Genomic DNA, 27,426 nt, shown 5'->3' on the forward strand with positions numbered 1-27,426 from the left:
GACCCTCATCAATGCATTCATTTATTGAACAAATATTTACTTGCAACTAATCATATGCCAGGCTCTTTCTGGGCACATAGGACACATAATTGAACAAAGCAAACAAAATCAAACCAAAACAAAAATCTTGCCCTGTGGTGAAAGAGATAAATACAAAATATAAAAACAAACAAATTATGTCATATATGAAAAGGTGCCAAGCTCTGTGGATTTGTTTTTTTAAAGCAGAAGTGATAACTTTTCTTTTTCTTTTATTATTTTAAAGATTTTATTTATTTGAGAGAGATAATGAGTGGCGGGGGCAATGGTGGGTCAGAGGGAGAGAGAGAAGCAGACTCCCTGCAGATAGGGGAACTGGATTTGGGGCAGCCTGACTGGGGGTCTTGAGCCTAGGACCCTGGGATCATGACCTGAGCTGACAGTGCCACCCAGGTGCCCCAGGAATGCTAAACTTGAAATAGAGTGATTATGAAAGCCTTATTGAGAAGGTACTATTTGAACAAAAACCTGAAGGAGGTGAGAAGATTAGCCATGGGGACATCTGGGAAAATAAGGTTTGAGGCACGGATAAGAATCTAACATGGAAAGCCTGATGAACATGAGGAACAGCAAGGAGGCCAATGGAGTAAAAGATGTATTATGAGTGAAAGTAATAAAAAAGAAAAAGAAAAGAAAAGAAAAAAGAAGGTCTGAATCATGTAGAGCCTTTGGGACCTCTGTAAGTACTCTGGTTTTTTTCCTTAATATAACTAGGAAGCCTGTTGGAAGGTTCTGAGTTAAGGAGGGGCATGACCTGACATACATCTTAAAAGATCTCTCTATCTGTTGTGTGGAAGACTAGCCCCTGTGGAGGTCCGGCAAGGGTGGCAGCAGGAGATCTGCTAGGTGGCTCCTGGAATAAGTCAGAAGGGAAGACACAGGTATTTTGAGAGAGTCAAAGAAATGCAAAATTCAGCTGACACTCTGAAGGAAGTTCACTACCATCTATTGAGTGTTGCAGATTTTGAGATGATACCAAGAGACCCCTGTTTAAGTTACTGACTCCCAGTTATGATGACCATAAACAAGTCTCAGAATGTTCCAGCATGTCCCATAGGCCTCTGGACTCAATGGTGTATTATTAAAACCTATTAGTAATTTATCTTCCAATTTGAGACACCTTTGAGAGTGAAAGGAAGGCTATTAATTACACCTGGATAACAGTTATAAGAGAAAGTGCCTTTTAGATAGGGCAAGCCGAACTATAAGGAACCTAGGAAGCCAATGGATGGTACCATCAAGAACTGGAGTTCGTTTAAGTGGTAGAGTTTGTAAGAACCCAGCTTCTGGGTTTAATGCATAAACATCTTTTGGCATGGAAAAATGTAGAATTAAAAATAGAAATGAAAATATAAATCAGACCCGTAATATTAAATTGTGATGAGTTTAAGAATAGTCAGTAGGGGCCCATGGGTAGCTCAGTTGGCTAAGTGTCCCTGATTCCTGATTTCCACTTAGGTCATGATCTCGGGGTGGGGAGATGGAGACCTGCACTGGGCTCTGCACTCAGCAGGGAGTCTACTGGAGATTCTCTCTCTCCCTATCCCTCTGCCCCTCTCCTCCTGTCTTATATATATGTATAATAGATACATATACATATATGTGTGTGTGTGTATATATAGTGTGCATATACTTATGCATATATGTATATACATATATGCATATATATGTATATATAGAGAGAGTGCATATACTTATGTATAATATATACATATACATATATATGTATTTTAGACAGGATATTTGGTATTTTGAGTATTTCTGTTATTTAAACTTGGCCTATTGGAATACCTAATAGATTGGCCTTGCAATTTCAATTCGAAATGTATAACTGAGTAATTTAATTTGACTTGTGATTTAAGTTAAAAAGGAAATTATTTTTTACCGAGTTCATTTGTGGAGTGTTTACTGGCAGCTGGTAACTATTCTAAGCATTTTACATGTACTGTAGAGGAAAAAATTGTGCTTCATTGGAAAACTATGCATTGACTAGAGCATACTCTTCCAAGATTCTGAGTCTGATTCTATGGGAGCTCTTCTACAATTCCGTAGATTGTAGATAATTGATAGCAACGCAAATTAATTTTGTCTATAGACATGGCAAATTCTGTCCTGAGCTTCAAGTAACTCCACTCCACCCCCAATCATGAAAGAAGTTACTTTTGCCTCCATTAGCATATTCACTTCAATATTCTTCATCATAAATGTCCATTTTGTGGATTCTTCTTAAACATAATTCCAACATTTTACCAGTTTCTTCACTATAGTGGGTTGAATAGTGTCTCCCCCCAATTCACATCCACCTGGACCTCAAAATATGACCTTATTTGGAAAGAGGGTCTTTGTAGGTGTAATTAGTTAAGTAGATATCATCCTCAATTAGGGTGTGCCCTATACCCAATGACTGGTATCCTTATAGGAAGTGGGGAGGACACACGGAGACATAGACACACAGAGAAGGCCATGTAAATGAAGAGACAGAGACTGGAGTCATGCCGCTACAAGCCAAGGAAAACCAAGGATGGCAGTGATCAGAAGCTAGGAAGTGACAAGGAAGGATTCTTTCTTTGATTGTATGAGGTTAACATAGGCTTGTCAGGACCTTGATTTCAGACTACAGAATACCACAACTGTCATGGCAACCTTAGGAACTAGAACACTTGGAGTTAAATAAAATCTTTAATGTGTTCAATTTATCACTATAGGAGAATCATGATTTTACGTTTCTTTGAAAATTGTCCTTTAACACCATTAACTTATTTATACATCTCAGCAATTGAACAAGGCAAATACTATTATTATTCTTATTTTACAGATGAAGAAACTGAGGTACAGAGCAAGTAGGTAATGTTCCTGATGGGGTCTAGAACATGCTCTCCCCAAACATGGCACCTTGGCATATTGAATAGTTTAACATGAAAGAATCTGGGAACTGGTAGGTGCAGACAACTATCTGACCTTCCCCTAGAGCAGAGCACAAGACCTTCACAGAAGAAGTGACTTCCCTATACCCTGAGGAAAGGAGCATCCTTATCTCAAAGACCAAAGGAAGACAAGAGGAATCTGAAGTGACAGAACCTGTTGTTTCCCCCAGTTTTCCATACTTAGCTTATACCCTCTTCTTGCCCTATCACATTATTTCATGACTCCCCACTCTTTATCATACCTGATATAAGAACTCTTAGGTTTAATCACTTCTTTGGGTCTTCATATCTTTATCAGGACCTCTGAGTCCTCATTCTATGTCACACAAAACTTATACTAAATACATTTGTATGCTTTTCTCTTGTTAATCTTTGTTGTTGTTGTTGTCACCAGGGGTTCTAGCCAAGAATTTAGAAGAGTAGAAGGCAAAATATTTTTCCCTTCTCTACATTCCCAAAAGCATGCTTAGGAAATGGTAGAGCAAGGCATTCAACCAAGATGATCTCACTCCAGAAAGAGTGCTCTTCACCACTTTACTCTCCTGCCCCAATAAACAGAACTGGGATATCTAAAAACCTTAGTATTCCTGGTACTTATAAAGCTTAATGTAATGGATTTTCTAGAATTTTCTAAGTACTTGGAAAGCACATTCAAGGGCTTTAAAAGAAAATATACTAAGTCCATACTTAAACTATGTATTATTTTCTTAAGTTATTTATTAAGATATTATTACATTATAAAATCTTCCTTGAAGTAATTATTATTATTAATTAAATTTCAAACAAAATAATACATACATGGAAAACTGAAAAAAGAACTAGTCTTTATATGCACTACTACTTTAAAGAATCAAATATTTGTTTTTAAGACAAGTTACCCTCAATAACTCTTTTTTTGGGGGGCAAGGCACAAAAGCTATCCCCTCCGACATAAGAATTCACCTTGACCTGTATTGTGTTACAAAGAAAGTAGTAACATATTTTTGTCCCAAATGAATAAATCCAACTCTTTCACTGTTCAGATGAGAATTCTTCAAAGCTCTTCAAATGAGCAGGTCCATCCCCTGGAGCACCACTTTCTTACCCTCCACTCCAACCTGTGACTCCCTATGTCCCTTAGTGGTTCAGGATATAGCTCCAAACCTTCCCTGAATCCAGGTTTAAGTCAGTTCCCACCCCCATTCCCACCAAGTATACTCTCAGCATATTAACACAACTCTAATATGTTTATGTGATTATTTAATATTCAGCTTCCACGCTAGATTGTAAGATCCCCAAGGACAGGGACATGTTGATGTTATTCTCCACCAAATCTAGAGCATTTAGTACAGTGTCTGGGACATAACCAGTGCTTAATAAATATTTGCAGAATGAAGGAAGTGATGAACAATGTTGAAGGCATATAGTCTCTCTTTGGTGGAAAATTCCCCATTGTATGTGTGTGTACTCTTAGAAGGACCTAGTTCTTCACCTCCCACTACAGACACCCAAAGTCGGGAAAAAGAGACCTCCACACCTCCTATTCCCTAGCCCCCACAGCTAGGACACAGCAGGTAACCTATGGCAGACAATCAGATGCTCCCATTTAGGATGTTACTTTCTGGCTGGTGATTCAAAGTGGCAGGAACAGTTGAGAAATTACGGAAGGCAGCACACAGACAGTCCAGCAGCTAGAGATTAAGGTGCCCAGCACCACAGATGTCCAGTGGCTGTGGTTGTAGTGTTGTCTATGGAGTTGTTCCAACCAGATGGTTGGCTATGGCTCCAACTCCCTGCCTGCCCTGGGCCCTGGCTTCTTTTGAAAGCCTGGATCTACACTAATTCTGTAAATTACATGTTATTGTTTCAGAACATTTATTCCGTCCTTAAGCCAGACAGAATGGGTTTTCTGTTACTTTCCATCAAAACCATTACACACACAGAGGATAAAAAGAGAATAAATCATGGAATTTACAAGCATGAAGTGATGCCATCTTTAAGACACAAAATATTGGGCTGTGTTTGGCAAGCATGTAGGGGCTAAAGCAGAGGGCTTCTCTTTAGGTTGGAAATCAAGTGTTACTCAGGTTATGACTATTGATTGTGACAAAACAGTTGTGAAATATGGGATAAATCCACATTTCCCTAAGCGTGGAAAACAGGTATGACATGAGATTATTTTAGGTGGAGTGTCCCCACATGGCATGAAACAATATTGAATCACACAGAGAAAAAGTGATTCCCTTTTCCATGGTTTTTCAATTCTCCTGATACCATCAAGGACAGCAAGTTGAATTGGTATCTCTTTAATAACATTCCTTTTTTTTTTTTAAAGATTTTATTTATTTTATTTCGACAGAGAGAGAAACAGCCAGAGAGCACAAGCAGAGGGATTGGCAGGGGGACAGGGATAAGCAGGCTCCACACTAAGAAGGGAGCCCAAAGCAGGGCTCAATCCTAGGCCTCCGGGATCATGACTGGAGCTGAAAGCAGACGCCCAAGTATCTGGGCCACCCAGGCACCCCTAATATTTCTCTAACACTTATCACTCTTCCCTTTTAATGAAAGAAAGTCAGCTTCAGGCTTGGAGCATTCACAGGCAATAGTCATGAGCTAGAATATAATTACATTTGTGTTTTCAACATATTTAGCTTTTTGGATTACCTCCTTTTTATAGCAAGTCATGCTGACTCCCCATTTATTGTCATGACATAAAATTTCTAAGTATATTTCTTTCAGATAAAGAAGTGGACCACTTAAAGATAACAAGTGAATAATAACACAGGTGGAACACAGGGCAAAAATTCTGAAGATGATGAGTTAGTGTCTTCTGTTTAGGAAAAAAAAGCTGGGCTGATCCATCATATAGAGTCACAGATGCAAAATGCAAGGAATGGAAGCAAAATCCAGAACCTGAAAAGAATAGCCACAATGGCTCCTTCATAAACATTTCTGAAGGAACAAGTATGTGATGGACTAACCATCACTCCACTGGAGTTGGAGAGAGTGGGAGGGGGAGGAGGTAGTGAATGCCACCATCATTAGCCTGAAAGTGGGTACATCAAAGGACAAGACAAGCAAGGCAGCACTTTCTTGAGGAAGAATCCATATAAATCCAGAATGACTGTCCAACCCCATCCTCCTCCTCATTCAGAGAAGGGAAGGTCCTCTTGTGCACACAGGTAGCAAGTGGTAAATCTCTATAATTATATGCCAACTTTTAAATTTTTAGTTTTATTCTACTGGCTTAATTTCCCTTAAATCAATAATCCTCAGTTAGGAGGAGCAATTTTTTTTTTTTTCAAACTACCTGTGTATCAAAGATTCTAGAATGTTCCACTGGGGAGTAGGAATAGCAACTCTCCCTTACTTCCTACCTAGTCAGAACCACTGTTAAAATAAGAGTGAATCATACTCCCTTGTAGAGGGGGGAAGTAGAGAAGAAGATTCAGAATCACTATTCCAGTGAGTGTAACTGTCTCCCATCCATTTACCAAAACACGTGGCAAGTGTATGGGTAATACAGAAAAGGACAATCTGTTTACATTTCAGCACCATAATACATGGATAGAAGATAAGGCTTAGGAAAAAAAAAATGCTCTCAGCACCATTATAATTTGTAAAACAGGCCACAGTAACAAAGCATTGAGTTTCAGAAAAATGGTTACCACCCAGAACAGGTTTTTTTTTCTTCTTCTTCTTTTTTTTAAATTTATTTACAGCATAACAGTGTTCATTGTTTTGGCATCACACCCAGTGCTCCATGCAGTACGTGCCCTCCCTATTACCCAGAACAGGTTTTTAATGACAAAGGTCTGGTTTGTTTCAGCAGGAAATGTCCTCTATGACCTAGATATCTTCTTTCTTTTCCTCCCCCCTTCCCTCCATCCTCTCTTTTCCCATTCCCTCCTTCTTTCTGTTCTTTTTTCTTTCCTGCCCCTAACTTCCTATTCTTCTGAGTTCTTACATTTTTTTCCTCTCCTTTCTTCTTTCTTTCTTCCTTCCTTCCTCCCTCTCTCTCTCTCTTTTTTTTTTCTTTTGTTCTTTTTTTTCTTTCTTCTTTCTTTCTCATGACCACACTGGGAAAAGCTGGGTGAGACCTCCTTTCATCTGAGAGCAGGGGGTTTCAGAGTGCAGCTCTGCGCTATTTCAAGTCTTAGCACCACAAATTATAATTGCATGACATTGAACAAATTGCCTCACTTTTCATGCTTTAGTTTCCCCATCTACAAAATGAGAATAGTGAAATTATCCACTCAGTTGGATTTTTGAGGAGTCAACAGGTGAGTTCATGTAAAGTGCTAAGGATTGGAATAAGCACAATGTAATTGTTGTCTTTACATACTTGACTTCTCTCAGAAGCTTTCCTTTGTCAAAAGAGTTCTACTGCCCCCCAAAGATTTGCAAGTCACTTTGCTACTGTTGCAGATGGCTGTGGCCATGGTCTAAATCAGCATGCCTTTTCACTCACGCTTTCATCAGTTTCTTCGGTATCTCAGAATAACTTCTTTCCCCATAACGTGGGCCCTCCCCTGCCCCCCATTGTCTTCAAAGTCTCCCCAGGAGTTTATTCTCTGTGATCCATTGGATCCCCTCACTTGCCTCAAAGACATCAGAATACCCCTAATTGAACTCTCTCTTTTACCCAGAAAGAATCTTGGGTTTTCCCAAGTAAATGATCTCACCTAATTTCACAGTTGGTGAGAGAGGGATGAAGAGAATGCAGGTGTTCTGACTCCTAGCTCTTCCTCCAACATTATCCTTTCTCCTCAACATTGGGCAGAACTATAAACAGGATGACTCCAAGTTCCCGTCTATGGTCAGAGCCATTTCCCTTCCATGATTTGAAATTCTGCCCCCTTTAAAGCGATCTCTGAAGGAGTGATGTCTCTGGCCTTTTTTCCTCCCCATCACACAAAGGACAATCTGAGACTAGCATATTCATGTGTTCATTTACTTATTCAACAAGCTTCTGCTTGAGCTCAATTGAGTCAATTCTTGAGTTGCATAATAGCAATATATATTAACATATATTATATATTGATATATAATATATATTATCATAATATTAGTGTTAATATCTTAAGTGCAAGTCAGAGTCAGCCAGGCCTAGACAAAGTGAAAAACAGCAGCTCTTTAGAAAGAATAACTCTCACTTTCATCCTGTACCGAAGTTTGTTTTTTTTTTTTTTTTTTTACCTTTTCCTGTGAGATGAGTAACTAGGGTGTCAGCAATCCCAAATTTGGGCCATTGAGTTCTTACTCGTTGCGCAGACAGACAGACAGACAGACACACACACACACACACACACACACACACACACACACACCCATTCTCAAGCTTTTCTGTGCGGTTCTGTCCACTTCTGCTGCTGCCCTTGGCCTCTTGATCCTACCCTCACCTCTCCCAGGTACTCACAGAGTCTGCGTGCTGGGCGGCAGGCTGGGGATGCGGTGGATATCTTTGCAGGTGACTCTGAAGTCATCCTCCTGGTGGCACTCGCAGGGGGGAGACGGACACCCTTTCCCCGCCAGGGTCCTGAGCAGAGCAAGAAGCAGCGCCAGGTGCAGCAGGGGCGTCGGCCACATTTTCCAAGGGTCCCAAGGCTATTTCTTCATCCTCCACGATCGTCTCGGCCTTCTGCGGCTCAGGTTCCCGCAGGCTGAAGGACAGGAGTGTGGGAGGAGAGAGGACTCGCTGGGGTTGTGACTTCAGCTCCCAAGGGGAGGCTGGAGAGGGAAAAGAAGTGGCTCTTGAATGTTCTGTTTCCCTAGGCAACTGTCCATCCCAACAAGACTAATTGCTTCACTCTCGGTGCCCTGGAGCCACGCAGCCCGCTCCGTCGGTTCCAGACACTCAACACCAGTCCGACTTGTCCCTTCTTTCCAACCAGCCCCACGCCCTCCTCCCGGGAGTTCTCTCCAAAGCCTAGTTCACACGCTGCTTTGTCTCTAAACCGAGTGGTCAACCTTTTCCCCTGGGGAGCTTCCCGAGGGCACTGCCTGCCGGGACCACGTGCACGCACTCCAGCCAGAGTAGGTCCCCGCGGCTGGACTGTCCCAGGGCGGACGGGGGTCCTGCAGAACTTCGGCTTCTCCCGACCTAAGAAGCCTCTGCAAGGAGTGGGAGGCGGGCGCACCCCGCCGGACAGCCGGAGCGCGGTCGCAGCGGAGCGCGACACCCGGGGCAGATCCTCGCAGCCCGCCCAGTTCAGCGCAAACCCGGACCGCCGGGCGCGAGCCGCCACAAGCACAGAAATCGCGGCGCGGACTCCCCTGGCCGCGCGCGGCTCCCGGGGCAGCCGAGGACTCCGCGTCAGCAACTGCGCTCTGGGGCCATCTGCTGCGCAGAACTGGGAACTGCAGGAACACTTGGGAGCCCTGATCGGAGCTCTGAATCCCAGTTTTGCCATAGGATTGGAGGCCGGCCAGTCAATTCTGGTCTGCCCAGGAATTTTACTGAGCCATATTCTGTCCCCCTCCCCCCCACCGCGCGAAGATGGGAATAAAAAGAACACGTAAGTGGCACACTATCTTCAACTTATGAGTCTTTGCGCCGTAACCAAAAAGATAATTTAAAATCAGATCGTCCCAATTTCCCTCTTAGAAGCCTTCAGTTGGGCGCCTGAGTGGCTCAGTCGGTTAAGCGGCTCTCTTTGGCTCAAATCATGATCCCGGGGTCTTGGGATCCAGTCTCACGTTGGGCTCCCTGCTGGGTGGAGAGCTGGCTTCTCCCTCTCCCTCTGCCTGCCGCTCTGCCTACTTGTGCTATCTCCCGGTCAAATAAATAAAATCTTAAAAAAATTTTTTTTAAGAAGCCTTCAGTTGCAAAAAAAAAAAAAAAAAAAAAGAAGCCTTCAGTTGCTTACTAAATTCTCCTTAGAGTAAACAGAACATCAGCTCCTCATATACAGTGTGATTCCATTAATATGTTTCTAGAATGAATAATAATTCAGAAATCCGAATAATAATTAGTGAGACTGATCAGAAAAAAGACAGGAAAGAACTCACAGGGGTTATGGGAATGCTCTATATTTTAATTAGCCTGAAGGTTAAGTGGATGTATATATTTATTTAATTCCATTGCACTGTACACTTAAAATATTTCAAAGTTTATAAGCTTTTATTAATAATCACCCCAAAATAGAAACAACGCAAAATTCCATTGACTAGGTAATGAATGAACAGTGATACATCCATACAATGGAATACTCTTCTAAAAAAAAAAAAAAAGGTATTACAAAATAAAACAGAAAGAAAGAAAATTATATACAGATTTTTTAGCCTAACCAGGAAGATCCTACTGTAGGGACTGGTAAGCTTTTTCTGTAAAGAACTATATAATAAATATTTTAAGGCTTTGGAGGCCACATTCGATCTTTGTCGCATTTTCTTCTCCTCCTCCCCTTTTTTACACAACCCTCTACAAACATAAAAGCCATTCTTAGCTTGTAGGCTGTACCAAAACAGACCTGGGGCAGAATTTGACCTGAAAGCCAAAGGTTGCTGATTCTTGCCTTTCAAGGTCCAGCCCCTACCATCACTTTGCTGGACCTGGAATAAGACAAGTTTATTATCACCTCTGGAATTTGTTGTCGCTGGAACTCCATGCCCAACAATCTGTCCCCAGATCTTCACATTATTTAAATCTTGCTTTAAATATCACTGCCTCAGGAGGGTGTCCTCTGAAGATCCTCATCATATTACCTCTTTTCACTATCACCAAACCACTTATCATTGGTTATTGTTTTTCATTAGTTTCCTAATATATTGCCTGTCTCTCTGCTCTCCCATCCCCATCAAAACAGAAGCTCTAGATGTGCTAATCAGGAAAGAAAGAAAAAAGACACAATGTACTGGTCTCTGGTATGAGAGAGTTGACATTAGAACACAGTATACAGGGGGATCTGGGTGGCTCAGTGGGTTAAGCCTATCTTCGGCTCAGGTCATGATCTCAGGGTTCTGGGATCGAGCCCTGCATGGGGCTCTCTGCTCGGCGGGGAGCCTGCTTCCCCCTCTCTCTCTCTGCCTACTTGTGATCTCTCCCTCTCTCTGTCAAATAAATAAATAAATCTTAAAAAAAAAAAAAGAACACAGTGTACAGTTATGAAGAAGGTGACAAGAGAATATTATGGACACTTTTATGCCAATAATTTAAAATTTGTAAATGTTCTTAAAGAAGCAGCTTTTTATGGGGCACCTGGGTGGCTCAGTGGGTTAAAGCCTCTGCCTTCGGCTCAGGTCATGATCCCAGGGTCCTGGGATCGAGCCCCACATCGGGCTCTATGCTCAGCAGGGAGTCTGCTTCCTCCTCTCTCTCTCTCTGCCTGTCTCTCTGCCTAGTTGTGATTTCTCTCTGTCAAATAAATAAAATAAATTAAAAAAAGAAGCAGCTTTTTGTTTCATGGGTTCTAGATTGTTTTTCTATGTTCTATTTCATTGATATATGCTCTGACCTTTATTGCCTTTTTTTTTTTTATCCTTTGGTTTGAATTTGTCCTTAGTTTCTTTAATTTTCTTTTTTTTTTTTCATTTTTCTTTTTTAAAGTAGTCTCTATGCTCAACATGGAGTCCCACACAGGGCTTGAACTCACTACTCTGAGCTCAAGACCTGAGCTGAGATCAAGAGTCAAATGCTTAGTGGACTGAGCCACGAAGGTGCCCCTGTCCTTCTTAGTTTCTTAAATTGAAACCTGGAGGCATTGATTTGAGATCTTTTCTCTTTGATAACATTATGGATATATTATGCTATATATTTTCCCATAAGTACTACTTCAGCAACATATTATAAGTTTTGATATCTTATAAATTTATTTTCCTTCAGCTTAAAATACTTTCTAATTTTTAAAAATTTTTTCTTTGATTCATGGGTTATTTAGAAATATGTGAGTTTCCAAATATATGGGGATTTTCCTGATCTTGTTCTATGACTGATTTCTAAAAATACTCCATTTAGAGAAAGAATATAGTTTTTATGTCTTGAGAACTTTTAAATTTAGTGACATTCATGACTCAGAATGTGGTCTATTTTGATAAGTGATCAATGTACACTTAGGAAAACATGTGCATTCTGTTGTCAAGGCATGCATTCTGTAATTGTCAATAGGTCATACTGTTGATAATGTTCAAGTCTTATGTATTTTTTTATTATTTATCTATTTATTATATCAATTAGGAGATGTGGGTACTGAAATTTTTTACAACATTGGAGATTTTTTTTTTTTTAAGCCACAAATCAGTATAGCTTTTATTGCATCTTTAAAATATCACAAATAAGTGTGAAAAATCATCCGGGTTCTTGCTGTTTCTGCAGATGGACAACTCAGATCTTATTCATCAGCCTGCTGAACTGTTCCTTTTTCAGAAACATAGATACCATCCAAAAATTTTCTGATATCCTTGTTTTTAACAGTTGTGGAGATTTTTCTTTTTTTCCATTCCATTTCTGTCAGTTTTGGCTTTGTGTATTTTGACATTCTGTTATTAGCTACATAAATGTTTAGGAACTCTCTTTCTCTCTCTCTCTCTCTCTCTCTCTCTTTTTTTAATAACAGACAGAGATCACAAGTAGGCAGAGAGGCAGGCAGAGAGAGAGAGAGAGAGAGAGGAGGAAGCAGGCTTCCTGCCGAGCAGAGAGCCGGATGTGGGGCTCTATCCCAGGACCCTGAGATCATGACCCGAGCTGAAGGCAGAGACTTACCCCACTGAGCCACCCAGGCGCCTAGGAACTCTCTTATTTCTGGGTGATTTGATGCCTTTATTATTACTAAATGGACTTCTTTATTTTTGTGATATCCTTTGTTCTTTAATCTACTTATTGATAGAGTCAATGCAACTTTCTTTTGATTAGCATTAGCATGCTATTGTTTTTCTATACTTTTTTCAACCTTTTTATGTCTTTATATTTAAAGTGCATTTCTTATACATACCATAGAGTTAAGTTTGTTTTCTTTCTTTCTTTTTTTTTTTTAAAGATTTTATTTATTTACTTGACAGAAAGAGATCACAAGTAGGCAGAGAGGCAGGCAGAGAGAGAGGGAGAGAGGGAAGCAGGCCCCCTGTTGAGCAGAGAGCCAATGTGGGACTCGATCCCAGGACCCTGAGATCATGACCTGAGCCGAAGGCAGCGGCTTAACCCACTGAGCCACCCAGACGCCCTTAAGTTTGTTTTCAATCTGACAATCTCTACCTTTTGTTTTGACTGTATAGATTATTTATATATGTCATTACTGATAATAAGTTTAAGCCCATAACCCTGTTACTAGTTTTCTATTTGTCCCATCTGTTTTTTGATGTTCCCCCCTTTTTTTAAACCCCCCTTTTGGGTTAATCCAGGAACTTTTATCATTCCATTTTATCTTCTTTTTTATTTTTATTTATTTATTTATTTTTTAAAGATTTCATTTCATTTATTTGACAGAGAGAGAGAGACCACAAGTAGGCAGAGAGGCAGGCAGAGGGAGAGGAGGAAGCAGGCTCCCTGCGGAGCAGAGAGCCCGATGCGGGGCTCGATCCCAGGACCCTGAGATCACGACCCGAGCCGAAGGCAGCGGCTTAATCCACTGAGCCACCCAGGCGCCCCACTTTTTTATTTTTTCTTAATTTTATTTATTTGACAGCGAGAGATCACAGGTAGGCAGAAAGGCAGGCAGAGAGAGTGAGAGGGAAGCAGGCTCCCTGCCGAGCAGAGAGCCCAATGTGGGACTCGATCCTAGGACCCTGAGATCATGACCCAAGCGGAAGGCAGCGGCTTAAACCACTGAGCCACCCAGGCGCCCCCATTTTATCTTCTTTGTTGACTCACCTATAACCCTTTGTCTGGTTAGTATAGTGGTTTTTTAGAGTTTGTAGTATGCATCTCTAAGTTATTATAGTTTACCTTCAGCTGATATTATACCACTTTATGTATGATCTAAGAACTTGACTTCTGTTTTTTCTCTCTGATGGCCTTTTGCTTCTGTTGCCATGCGTTTTACCTACACGTAAGTTATAAGCCCCGTAACACATTGTTATTTGTTAAGAGAGCCAATTATCTTTTTAAAAAAGAGTTTATTTATTTATTTGAGAGATTGAGAGAGAGAGAGAGGGAGAACACACAAGCAGGGGAAGGGTGAGAGGCAGAGGGTGAAGCAGATTCCCTGGATCCCAGGCTCCATTCCAAGATCATGACCTGAACCGAAGGCAGACACTTAACTGACTGAGCCACCCAGGTGTCCTGATAGCCAATTATCTTTTAAGAGAATTTAAATCATAAAACTTTCATTATCATTTCTTGTAGTACATATCTTCTGGTTATGAATGATTTCAGCTTTTGTGTATCTGAAAAAATATTAGTCTTGCCTTCATTTTAAAAGTATATCATTGCTACACATAGAATTAAAGATTGACAGTATTTTTCTCTTTCTCTGTTAAATTGATTTGTTGCTTACATTGTTTACAAGGATGAATAGTCTGTCATAATTTTCTTTGTTCTTTTGTGACATACTCTTTTTTCCCCTCCCTCAGCCCACTTTTAAGACTTTCATTATCATTGGTTGATTACCACGTACCTTGACATATTTTTCTTTTATTTCTTTTGCAGTATTTTGAGGTTCTCTGATTTGTGTATTTATGGTTTTCATTAAATTTGGAAATTTTTAAGCCATTATTTCTCCATATTTTTTCTATCCCTATCTCTTTCCACTCTTTTGAGGGTTCTGATTATTATACTTTTATTAGGCTGGTAAAAGTTGTCTCACAAAGAGCTCACTGTTATTTTTTTCATTAGAAAATTTCTTTTTCTCTCTGTTTTTCATTTTGCATAGTTTCTTTTGCTGTGTCTACAAATTCTTTTTTTTTTTCCTTCTCTGAAATAGTTGATGTGCTACTAATCCTATTAGTATAAATTTCATCCCAGGTTAAGTTTTCATATGTAGAATTTCAAATTAAGCCTTTTTCACATTTTCCCTGTCTCTAAGTAACTTCTTGAACATATGAAACACAGTAACTATCTTGATGTCTGTATTCGTTTAGTGCTGTAACAAAGTATCACAACCTTGATGGCTTACAACAACAGAAAGATAATTCCCTCTTAGTTTTGGAGGGTAGAAGTCCAAAATCAAGGTGTTGTCAGGTTCATGTTCTATGTGAAGGTTCTAGGAAAGGCTCTTCCTTACTGCTTCTAGCTTCTGATGGTTAGCAATGTTCTTTGATGTCCCGTGGCTTCCATCACTTCAGTCTCTCCTCTGTCATCACAACATATTCTCTCTGCATGTCTCTATGACCAAAGTTCCCTCTTCATATAAGGACACCAGTCATTGGATTAGCGTGAGCCCCAATCTAGTATTATAATAACCTTCAATGTAACTTGAATATCTACCCCATTTCTAAATAAGGTCACAGTCACAAGGACCAGGTATTAAAACTTCAAGATATATTTCTGAGGGACAAGATTCAAGCCACAAAAATGTCCTTGTTTGGTAATTCTAACATTTTTGATAGTTCTGGGTCAGTTTACATTGGTTTATCTTTCTCCTTAAAAAAGGTGGTATTTTCCTTCTTGGCATGCCTGATAATCTTTGTTTGGATAGTAGATATTATAAATTTTACTCCTTTTGGTGCTGGATTCTTTGCCTTCATATAAATATTCTTGATATTTCTTACCAGATATGGTTAATTACTTGGAAACAGTTTGATCTTTTTGGATCTTGCTTCAAGGTTTTGTTAGGTAGGACCAGAGTAGCATTTGATCTTTCACTAGATATTCCCCATTCCTGGGCCAAGACTTTTCTGAGTATTCCACCTAATGATCCATGCATAACGAAGCATTTCGGTCCAGCAGTTGGGAGTAGTCACTGTTCCTGGTCCTGTGTGACAGGCACTTTCCCCTCCCATCTTCTCAGATGCTTCTCTCTCTAGCTTCAGGTTCCTCATAAGCATGGGAAGCTGTGTGCTCTGCAGAATACTCCATGGAGACCCTTTTTGGTTCTCTGGAGTTTTTTTATGTAGCTTTCTTCCCTCCAGATTTTGTCCTGCAGACTCCAGTTACATTGGGCTTTTCAAATTCTCAGCTCTGTTTCCTCAATTCAGAGAATGCACTGGGCTCTTCCTGGCTTCCTTCTCCTGGTACCATGGCATGGAAATTCAAGGCAGGAACTTCTGGCAATCCTAAAGCTAATCTTATTTGATTCCTGTCTCTCAGGGATCATTGCCCTTTTTTGTCTGATATTCACTGTTTTAAAAAGCATTGCTTTGTATATATTACCTGCTTTTGTTTCTTTGTTTGTTTTTTTGAGTCTGGTGGGAGGGTAAATCTGGTCTCTGCTACTCCATCTTTTCTAGGAACAGAAGTGGTATGCTGAGATCTGTAACATTTTAATCAGGGTTTTGATTGCATAAATTTGGCTTGGTGACTATTATAATGCAGGTAAATTCTACTATGTCTACTGGTTTCAGTTCATTAAATTGAAACAAGCCTTCAGGATAACCATTTTCTAGCAGCCTGCTCAGCAAATTGCTATGACAATCAATAAAGCAATTTTTTTTCCTTAGCATAATTTTTAAACTAGGACAAATGAACACATGAGATGAGAAAATGAGTCACTTTAAGTAAAAAGAAAAGTGTTAGCATTCAGATCCATTAAAAACACACAAAAATCACTTTAAGTATAACAGATTAATGAGAATGACTATAGAACATGACTTTTTTTTTTTGGTAGAAGAACCATTAAAATGGTTCAAATATCACAAAAAGAGTGCTTAGTGTGAATTCTTTTTTTCCAAAGGTGCCTATTAAAGTAGAGCAAAGACTGTATTACTTAGCTTTAATGAATTGTTTTAGAATTTTGGGTTTGTACATTAGTAGTTGTTCATTTTGACCTGAATGCAACAAACTGCTGTGATTTTAATATGTGATGCTCCTGACAGTGACTGATACCTATAATTAGTAACTGTGTGACCAAAAAGAACTGTATGGAATGAGCAGTGCTTCTACACAATGAATGGTTGATGATGATTCTTTCAGAAGTGGGCATTGTCATCTTTGGAATATCTTTTCTTATTTTGACTCTCCTCAGACTTGCAGTTATCTGAAAACTTGATTGCAGAAAAGGTCAAGAACCACTTAGGATCACTTTGTGCTGGCTTAAAGAGAATGGCTTTCATCACTGTCATTGTTCAGCGAGAATTTTGAGTAGTTCCATTCAGTCCTAACGAATCAGGATGTTGGAAATTTTTCTTTTCCTTAGCCTAGCATCCCATTTTGGTGTTTCATCTTCCTTCTTATGATTTATAATTGTCTGTGGTATTACAAGGGAGCTTGCCCATCTGTGGTGGCTAGATAGAACCAAGCAAAGTAGAGTGGTACTGATGATCATTATCTGTGCTGGACAATCATTAGACAAAATGCAGGCTGCTTTTGAAGGGACATTCTCTCTTAATGCCAATGGGCAGGTTAACTAGGTTTAGGCTATGAATAGTACTTGCTTGAGTCTTGAGTAGAGGCTGGGCACTCTATGGACACAAGCTTTCCTTCAACATTTTCACATCTGTCCCCCAGACCCCCATCTGAGGACTCTGTTTTCTGTTTCTTTCTTTTTTTTAAATTAAATTTTATTTTTTCAGTGTTCCAAGATTCATTGTTTATGCACCACACCCAGCGCTCCATGCAATACATGCCCTCCTTAATACCCACCATCAGGTTCACCCATCTCCCCATCCCCCTCCCATCCAAAGCCCTCAATTTGTTTCTCAGTTATTACAGTTCCCCATCAGGAGTCACTTCTATTTTGGGGGACTGCTCTTGTTTATAATTTTTAAAAAAGATTTTATTTATTTATTTTGACAAAGAGAGATCACAAGTAGGCAGAGAGGCAGGCAGAGAGAATGAGGGGGAAGCAGGTTTCCCGCTGACCAGAGAGCCTGATGTGGATCTGATTTCAGGACCCTGAGATCATGACCTGAGCTGAAGGCAGAGGCTTAACCCACTGACCCACCCAGATGCACCATTCATGATATTTTCTTCCAAATCCTTTGCTTGTAAGCATTGGACCAGCTCCTTTCTGAGAGCAAGATTGGCTTCATGGGTTTGTGATGTGCAATTTCTTTTTGTTATTTTTTAAAATTTGTGTATAGTTGACACACAATGTTACATTAGTTTCTGGTGTACAACATAGTAATTCAAGAAGTTTATATATTGTGCTAAGTTCACAAGTGTAGCTACCATTTGTCACCATATAACACTACTACAGTGTCATTGTCTATATTCTTTATGCTGTGCCTTTTATGCTCTTGACTTATTTATCCATAATTGGAAGTCTGTATTCTCCTTCTCCCTTTCATCCATTTTGCTCATTCTCTCTCTCTTCCTCAATTCTGGCAACCGTCAGTGAAATCATATGGTATTTTTCTCCCTCAATATGACTTATTTAATATCCTAATCATAAATGACATGATCTTATTATATATACCACACCTTCCTTATCCGTTCCTCTACTAATGAGACACATGGGTTCCTTCTCTATCTTGGCTATTGTGAATAAAGGTGCAGTGAACATGGGCATGCACATGTCTTTTTGAATTAGTATTTTCATTTTGTGTAAAATATCCAGTAGTAGAATTACTGGATCATATGGAATTTCTATATTTAATTTTTGGAAGAACCTCCATACTGTTTTCAGAGTGGCTGTACCAATCGACATTCCCATCAACAGTGCAGGAGGGTTCCTTTTTTTCCATATCCTCACCAACGCTTGCTATTTCTTGTCTTTTTTTTTTTTTTATTGTAGCCATTCTGACAGGTATAAGGTGATATCTCATTGTGGTTTTGATTTGCATTTCCCTGAAGATTAGTGATGTTAAACATCTTATGTGTCTGTTGTCCATCTATATATCTTCTTTGGAAAAGTATCTATTCATATCCTCTGCTCATTTTTTAAATCAGATTGTTCTGGGTTTTTGAAGTGTTGAGTTGTATGTTTTTTTAAATGTATTTTGTTGGTTGGGCGACTGCCTTCAGCTCGGGTCATGATCCTGGAGTCCCGGGATCGAGTCCCACATCGGGCTCCCGGCTCCACGGGGAGTCTGTTTCTCCCTCTGACCTTCTCGATCATGGTCTCTCTCACTGTCTCTCTTTCAAATAAATAAATAAAATATTTTAAAAAAAATTAAATGTATTTTTTATATTAACCCCTGATCAGATATGTCATTTGCAAATATCTTCTCCCATTCAGTAGTTTGGTTTGTTTTGTTGATGGTTTCCTTCACTGTAAAGCTTTCTATTTTGATGTAATCCCAATAGTTTATTTTTGCTTTTGTTTCTGTGTCCTACCAGACATATCTAGAAAAATGTTGCAATGGTCATTGCCAGCAAAATGCCTGTGTTCTCTTCCAGGATGTGTATGGTTTCAGGTCCCACATTTAGATCTTTAATCTATTTTGAGTTTATTTTTGGTGTGGTGGTAGAAAGTGGTCCAGTTTCATTCTTTGGCATGTAGCCGTCCAGTTTTCCCAGTACTACTATAGAAAAGGCTGTCTTTCCCCCATCGTATGTTCTTGCCTCCTTCAGCATGGATTAATTGACCATAATTGTGGGTTTATTTCAGGACTCTCTATTCTGTCCAATTGGTAATCTGTGGATTTTCACAGGGCCCTATTCTTGGTTTAAGGCTCTGCTGACGCCATTTTGACAATCTGAATCAGTTTTGAACAGGGCCTGACCTTTTCATTTTGCACTGGGCCCCATAAGTTATGTGGCCAGTCTTATGTGAGAATCTAGATGCTTCATGCTCACCAGCCAGGGTGAGAATACTTTTTCTTCTTCTCTTTCTCGTCTTCTACCTTTCTGTTTCTTGTGGTCACATACCTTCTCTGAGGCTATAAGCACAGACCAGCTTAGCTGGCTGAAACAGAGGTGGGAGAAGAACCAAGTGGGAAAAGAGAATACTTGAGGAAATTCTTAGTTAGTATTCCAGTTATATTTTTCTGTTACATGGAAATAATCAGTTTGTTGCTTTTGTTTCACAGTAGTATGAATTTGCAAGGTATTGGAAAAATACAACTTCTGCTCCTTTTACTTGAAACAGTGCTGACCAGCAGCCTCTAATGGAGTAGCTTTCTTTCCTTGTCTCTGCTTATCCATTCTATATGAATTTGGGTATGATGATGGTGTCAGGGCTCTCAGACTAGCCCCATCCCAGAACCTTCTATGGATTAATCCATTTAGATTTTCTTTTTAAAGATTTCATTTATTTACTTGACAGACAGAGATCACAAGTAAGAAGAAAGGGAGGGGGAAGCAGAATCCCTGCTGAGCAGGGAGCCCAATGTGGGGCTCGATCCGAGGACCCTGGGATCACGACCAGAGCTGAAGGCAGAGGCTTTAACCCACTGAGCCACTCAGGCGCCCCAGCCAATTTAGATGTTGGATGTTTGGTATGGTTTGAAATAGTTTCTGATTAAACTGCTCAAGAATTAATGTAATGTTAAGATCTCAGATCTCACAGGCTGGACAATTGGGCTTCACCAAAGTAATCTTAGTCAAGAGAGTTTAGATTTCAATCAATAGAATTTAAGCTTCAAAAGGAAATCTTCAGAAGGCAACAAGGTATATTCTTTGATCTCAGCATCTAGAACAAAATAATAAACAAAGTTTCAATGCTCATGGAACTAACTTTCTGGGATATCATATTATATATCAGCCAGCATATATTGAGGGCTTACTATGGACGAGGCACTGGGTGAAATGCTTCATATACATTCATTTCTTTTAACCTCAAAACAACTTTATTCCATTTGGCAGGTGAAGAAGTGATGACAGAGTGATTGGGTACTTGCTTGAGATAAGATAGCTGAGAGGTATTACAACTAAGGTGTGACCCCAGGTGCTCTCCGTCAAGAATCTGTGCATTTAACCAACTTCGGCTGCCTCTAATGGGTCCCAGAACACAAGTATGTGGAATACAGTGGAAATAACAAGATTAAAGCCAGGAACTTGGAATTTGTCAGGAGTCAAGGTTCTGTCCTCTTAGGCTTATTTTCTCTGGGGCTGCACAGTTTACTTTTGCTGATTTACTCATTTCTCTCTTTCTCTGCAGATTAGATTTTTCCATTTCTCCTCGAAGGATGATGAAGATGGTCACCTCACCATGACAGCCTCAGCTTGTACTTGTACATCAAGACTCTTCAGGCAACAAGTTGAATGCTGGGGTCCCAATTTTAAATCCTCAAAGGATAAAGATCCTGATGGGCCCAAATTGTTTCAGCCATGGACCAATCAGCCATGGTTAGAGAAGGGACTTTATATAATATAAACAAAGCTTTGGGGCCCAAGACTGTGGATAGAATCATTTCTAGTTAAGAGGTAATATGGGTAAGTTATGTCAAAAATATCTGTCACATCTACCATTATCAAGGTATTGTGTTGTGGGAAGATCACTGGTGACACTAGTTGTAAATGGGTACAATTTTGAGGAAATCACATGTTACAGGCTGAATCAGGTCTGATTTCCCAGCCTTGTGGGTTGAAGCTCAAAGCATCAATATTACCATATTTAAAGGTAGTCTCTGTAAGCAGGTAATTAAGGTTTAATGAGGTTTTGAGGATGGGGCCCTAATCCCAAATAACTGGTATCTTCATAAGAAGAGCCAGAGACATCAAGTAGCTGCCTTCATGGAGAAAAGGCCATGTGGGAGCAAAGAGAGAAGACAACTACCTGCAAGCCAAGGAAAGAGTCCTCAGGTGAACCTAAACCTGCTGATACCTTGCTCTTGGACTTGTAGCTCCCTTAACTGTGAGAAATAAATCTCTGTTTTTTTAAGCAGCCCATTCTGTGGTATTTTATTATAACAGCACTAGCAATGTACTCTCTCTCTCTGTTTCTATTTACATTGTTTGCAAAAGAAGGGTTCTGCAGGTGATAATCTTTGTGGGTTTTCCCAACTCTTAAATCAGGTATTTTATTATAACAACACTAGCAATGTAATCTCTCTCTGTTTCTATTTACTAACAATGTAATCTCTCCATGTTTCTATTTACATTGTTTGCAAAAGAAGGGTTCTGCAGGTGATAATCTTTGTGGGTTTTTCCAACTCTAAAATCAGATGATTCTACTTGAGTGTGGTTTTGGGGTTGGATAATATGGGTCTGTCATACTGATTAAAGGCAATAAATGTTTTTGGGAGTTATAAGACACATTTTGTGTAAAACGTTTTTTGTTGGCTTTCTTATTTTGTCTGTTTTGTTAAGGAGGAGAACGATTCTATGATCTGACTTCACTAGATTTTTTCTGAAGTCATATATGTGGATGGAGAGCACATCACCTGACAAAAATACTGCTTTAATTTAATAGTGTATTTTAAAATATCTTGGTCATAATGAACTCAAATCTTATTCTCCACCCCTTAGTCCCAGTTGCATCCTCTGATTTTGCTTTATTTTGTTAATATCACTTAAAGAATGGGGTCTCAGAATTTAATCTTTTCTCTGAATAGGGTTGGACCAGTGAAAAGAGGTTGTGGACAGTTGATTTTTATTAATGCAGCCCAAAATGACATTAGCTTTTTTTGGTAGATCTTGCATTTGATCAGATATCACTTCCCTAAAAAGTTTCTCTTTCATGTCTCTCCATGGAAACCTACACAGTACTTTATCACCCAGATTTGTAGAAATTTGTTTAATAAATATTTCTTCACTTGACTCAGCAACATGAAGACAAAGAAACTGTTGTTCATCTCTTCATGATTATTGCATCTTTAGTGTGTAATACAGGTGTCTGGTTGCTAGAAAGCTATGGCATACATTTGTTGAATTACATGAATGAATATGATTGTTTTGAAAAATTAAAATGCAGAGTTATGTTTCTGCATGCATATGGGAAAACTTTATGGCTGTTTTTAATTATCTTAATCTCTGTATCAGGTGGAATATATTCTTGAATAAAACTATGAGCAAGCAGCTTGAAGACATGAAAATACGTAGGTAATTTTTAGAAGAATTATTTTATGTTCAAACTCGTTATGAAATAAACTTTACCCCTCAGTGCTGGCCAGAGAAAATAATTGAATTATTTGAATATATCAAATTTGTATGCTAATTATTGATGATTTTGTGTATGTATGGGGTGGGGGGAGGTGGAGAGAGAGAGGGAGAGGTGAAGTGAGGAAAGACTGAGAAAAGAGATACTGATTTGAAAAGATCTGGCCCGCCTTTGAAGGGCTGAGTCTGATGGAAGAGACCAACTGGGAAATGGATAATTACAGCACAAAGTAGGGAAACTGCATCGAATGCGATCTAGCTTTTCTTGAAGTAGCCAGGAAAGCTTTCACAGATAAAGCAAATTTTGATTTTAGCGTTGAGGAGGAAGTGATCAATGGTCTTTTTGGCAGAACACGAGGAAATGAGGCTTTACATGACTAATTGATTTTCACTTCTTCATAGCTTTTCCAAAGTTGAATTCTTTGCTGAGGTTTTTATAGCCACCCCCTCCAACCCCCCGACTGAAGCCAGCTTCTACTTGGAATGAGTCTCTCTCATCTTCTAGAATGACTGAAGAGATGACACCCTAGACTGAATGTAGCCCCTGTTTGGTTTGCTGTTAATGATTATGTGATCTTCGGTAAGTCACTCCTTCCAGACCTAAAGGGTTTGACTAGATAATTTCTGTTCCCTTCCAGTTCTAAGAATTTGTGAGCCTTCGGAAAAAGATGCTGGGCTCTGGTATTAAGGGGACTTGTACATTTCACTTCTGGAAAGTGCTCTTCCCTATTCTGAAAGGAGTAAAAGAAACGGAGTCAGTTATTATTGCAACTACTTTGAATTTTTCTTATTTTTTTTTTAAAGTAAATGTTTTAGACTTTTCTGAATAAATTACAGTCGGGGGCAAGGCAGCTAACTCACGATCAGGTGTTTCCCGCCTATAAAATATACTGGCCCTTTAAGAAAAAAGAACAGGGCAAGAGGGCGCGGCCTAGGGACTCAGGTGCCAGCTAATCCGGCTTCTTCCGGGAAAGTCGCCCTAAAGCCAGTCATATGGCATCCTGGGATTTGAAGTTTCTCTTCGGGCCTCTCTCTGGATGACTCCTTACATTTGAGGACAAGATGGACTACAACTCCCAGAGGGCCAAGCGGCAGCAGCGGGGTCTTGTTCTCTCTCTGTGGCTAGGCGGCTAGTTCAAGTTGCCATAGCTGCGAGTCTGGGGAAAGCACAGTCGGTTGCGACGCAGCGTCAGGTCAGTTGCACCTTCTGGGTCGCTGGTGGCCGTGGGAGCCGGGAGGGGCCTCGGCGATGATCCGGCTTTAAGGACCTGGGGTCCTCTTCTGTCTCAGGTACCTGCCCCCAACCGCCTCCTCACCCTTAACTACTTCCCTATTCTATATTAGGAGTTTTAGGTCCTTCCTTCCCTAGTCCCAGAGGTGGGGACGCCAAACCTGCGGAAATCTGGGGTGTGGCGGTGGACTGGTGGAGTGCGTCAGGGTGGGGGGAGGCAGCGTGCCAAGTATCCCGTCGCCTCTTCCTCAGCATGAGTGTTTACGGTCCGGTCGTGGTTAGGTTATCCAGGGAATTTGAACTACATAGGTCTTTTTGGGGGAGCAGGTAGTCTTGGTGCTAGCAGCTGCGAAGCCCGAGCTGTCTAGGATATTGGGCTCATTCTGGTGTTAACTTGCCTGGGATATAACGACGTTTTGTACCTGTTCCGTGGTTACAAAGGTGCTGCTTTCGGGAACGCTGTATTAGCCACCTGGCTTTCCTAGGCCGTCGTGGAAGCTGGGTGTTAACAGTCCCTTACTTAAGTTATTTCGTAGGGACACCTTGCATTGAATGCCAGCTGCATTCATTTTTTATTGGTTTTTTTATTGGTTTTATTGGTTTTATTGGTTTTTTTATTGGTTTGATGAAGCTCGGTCACTTTAGGCAGATGTCTTGTAAACCCACTTTGCAGCCTTGTTCTGAGTAGGGTGTAGGGGATGTCACAGGGCCTGACACAGAGGAAGGGCTCAGTATTTGTTATTTATTTATTTTAATTCTGCAGGACTGCGCTCTGTAATAGAAATATAATATGAACCACACACACAAATTTTAAATTTTCTAGTACTCACGTTAAAGAAGTAAAAAAGAAACTGGTGAAATTAATTTTAAGAATTTATTTAGCACAGTATATCCAGAACTTTTTCATTTTAACATGTAGCCAAATGAATCTTTCTGAGATATTTTACATTTTAAAACAATTTTTTCAATGGCACTAAGTCTTCACAATCTGTTACATGTTTTACATTTACAGCACGTGTCATTTCGAATCCCCCAGATTTTAAGAGCTCAGTAGCCACATGTGGCTAGTGACTACTGTATTGGCAGCATAGAGCGAAGATTAAAACTTCAGCCATTTCACACTGGTACAGAAAAATTTGGTTGTTTATATGACTTACCTTGGGAAGTTTCCTCTTTGTTAGATGAGTGCATTGTGTGTGTATGTTACCCGTGTCTTCTCTGTCATTGCATGACATGGGTCACTTTGAACTCTCTGACAGTTTATTTTGATTTAATTTTTGCAGAATGCATTTTTCTTCAGTTGTTTATATATGTATTCCCAGAACTACTTCTTAAAAAATTTTTTTTTAAATCTATTTATTTGTTTGACAGAGAGAGATCACAAGTAGGCAGAGCAGCAGGCAGAGAGAAAGGGGTAAGCAGGCTCCCCACTGAGTAGATGCAGGGCTCAAAGCAGGGCTGGATCCCAGGACCCTGAGGTCATGACCTGAGCAGAAGGCAGAGGTTTAACCCACTGAGCCACCCAGGTGCCCCTCCAGAACTACTTTTTGTGTAGATAATGACCAGTTCTCAGAAGAGCTTTGAAAGCAGTTACAAAGAATTGAAAATATTTCTGTCCAGAGCTCTCTCTTACCACCAAAGACATTTTACTTTTACTTATTGTTTTGCAGTGCTAAATGTGGGAAGAGTTGGGCAGCTTATAAAATATTTCCTTGATGAGTGCTAGCAGATAGTTCATTACTAGCTTAGAAATAGAATTGGGCTCTTTTTTTTCTTTTAAGATTTAATTAATTTATTTATTTGACAGAGATCACAAGTAGGCAAAAAGGCAGGCAGAGAGAGAGGGGAGGAAGCAGGCTCCCTGCTGAGCAGAGAGCCCGATGCGGGGCTCCATCCCAGGACCCCACGACCCTAGGACCATGACGCGAGCTGAAGGCAGAGGTTTTAACCCACTGAGCCACCCAGGTGCCCCTAGAATTGGGCTCTTAAATTCAAATGTAACCTGTTAACTTCATTGCCTGCCTTAGTGAGTTTACTCACAGATAGACGTGCTCAGGGACAGTATTTTTTGCCAGACTTGGGCTACAGTTCACACTAGCCAACCCAAGGGGTGACCAGGCGTGAGTGGAAGTGACCAGTGAAGAGTATGCTGGCTGGATGCTTGGATGTGAAGAATTCCTATGAGTTCACTGGGGCTTTTGCATGACACGAGGAACATTTTCTCTGTTGTCTGTTATGCTGTAAATTGTGCATGGTGAGGGTGAGCTTATTTTCATCCTTTATTATATATAAAAAAATTAAGGTTGTAGTTATGTCTTACCCCCTTGTTTCATTTATCTTTAGGTGGTTTGGGGAAAGTATAGGGGCGACCAAAGATCATCTACTTGACGAGGCCTTTTGCCCTGAACCTCATGAAGAAATGATAGGAGGCAGACATATGTGCCTAAGAAGAGCACTGAGGAGAACACAGAGGAGAACAACACGGAGTTTTGGGGGTGTGCTTTGTAAGTAGGCTTTCTCCCTAAGTTTCTGAGTTAACGGATTTTCACACAGGGTGGGTAAGAGATAGACTTTTGGGGGGCAAGAAACTCCTTTCTAACATGCAGTATAAAGATAGGATGGTTGTGAAAGGGGTGAATAAAAGTTCAGATGAACAAACAGATTTGATGTTACAAAAAATTCAGGGCAACAAACTAGATAACTTAAAAGCAACAATGATGTTACTGTTTCTGTTAGACAAATATTTGAGAATCTATTTTGTCCCAAGCAATGTTTTAAGCACATTTTACCTGTTATCGATATAATACTTTAATTCTTATTTTCATTTTGTAATTGAGGCAGTCGAGGTTCAGATAGATTTTTTTTGACTTGCTTGCGATCTGGAGCCAAAACAGTGGTCTTTGTCCCCAGATCTTTTTTGACAAATCCCAGCCCTGCCCACTGCAAAGAGACCACATTGATGTTTATGATTGTTCACTAATCAGATTTGATTTACAGTTAGCATTTTTAGATTAGATATACTATATAAGCTGTGTTTACTGTTACTTAATCTCTTTACATGTTCAAAGGGGTCTATTAGCCTTTTTTAAAAAAAAGGATTTATTTATTATATGGGGGGTAGGGCTAAGGGAGAGGGATGGAGAGAATCTTAAGCACACTCTTTGTTAAGCCTGGAGCCTGATACGGGGCTGGATCCCACAACCTTGAGATCATAACCTGAGCTGAAACCAACAGTGGGATGC

The 27,426-nt window shown here is 40.1% G+C and overlaps 2 protein-coding genes across 7 annotated transcripts in view; one reads left to right on the plus strand and one right to left on the minus strand.

Moving 5' to 3' along the window:
- Window positions 1-8,531, minus strand: part of TSHR (thyroid stimulating hormone receptor) — a 175,413-nt gene extending 166,882 nt beyond the window's left edge. For both annotated transcript variants that reach the window (XM_046009166.1, XM_046009167.1), the window contains exon 1: window positions 8,362-8,531. In XM_046009166.1, the coding sequence (XP_045865122.1) occupies window positions 8,362-8,531 (170 nt within the window). The remainder of the gene's footprint in view (window positions 1-8,361) is intronic.
- Window positions 8,532-24,086: 15,555 nt separating this feature from the next.
- Window positions 24,087-27,426, plus strand: part of CEP128 (centrosomal protein 128) — a 412,817-nt gene continuing 409,477 nt past the window's right edge. For 4 of the 5 annotated variants that reach the window (XM_046006995.1, XM_046006999.1, XM_046006997.1 and 1 more), the window contains exons 1-2: window positions 24,093-24,243; window positions 26,528-26,688. The gene's annotated coding sequence lies outside the window, so the exon portion shown is untranslated. Of the gene's footprint in view, window positions 24,244-26,527; window positions 26,689-27,426 lie in introns of all 5 variants that reach the window. The other variant, XM_046006996.1, reaches the window with a different exon arrangement.

The sequence above is a fragment of the Meles meles genome, chromosome 6 (assembly GCF_922984935.1).
Source record: "Meles meles chromosome 6, mMelMel3.1 paternal haplotype, whole genome shotgun sequence".
Taxonomy (NCBI): Eukaryota; Metazoa; Chordata; class Mammalia; order Carnivora; family Mustelidae; genus Meles; species Meles meles.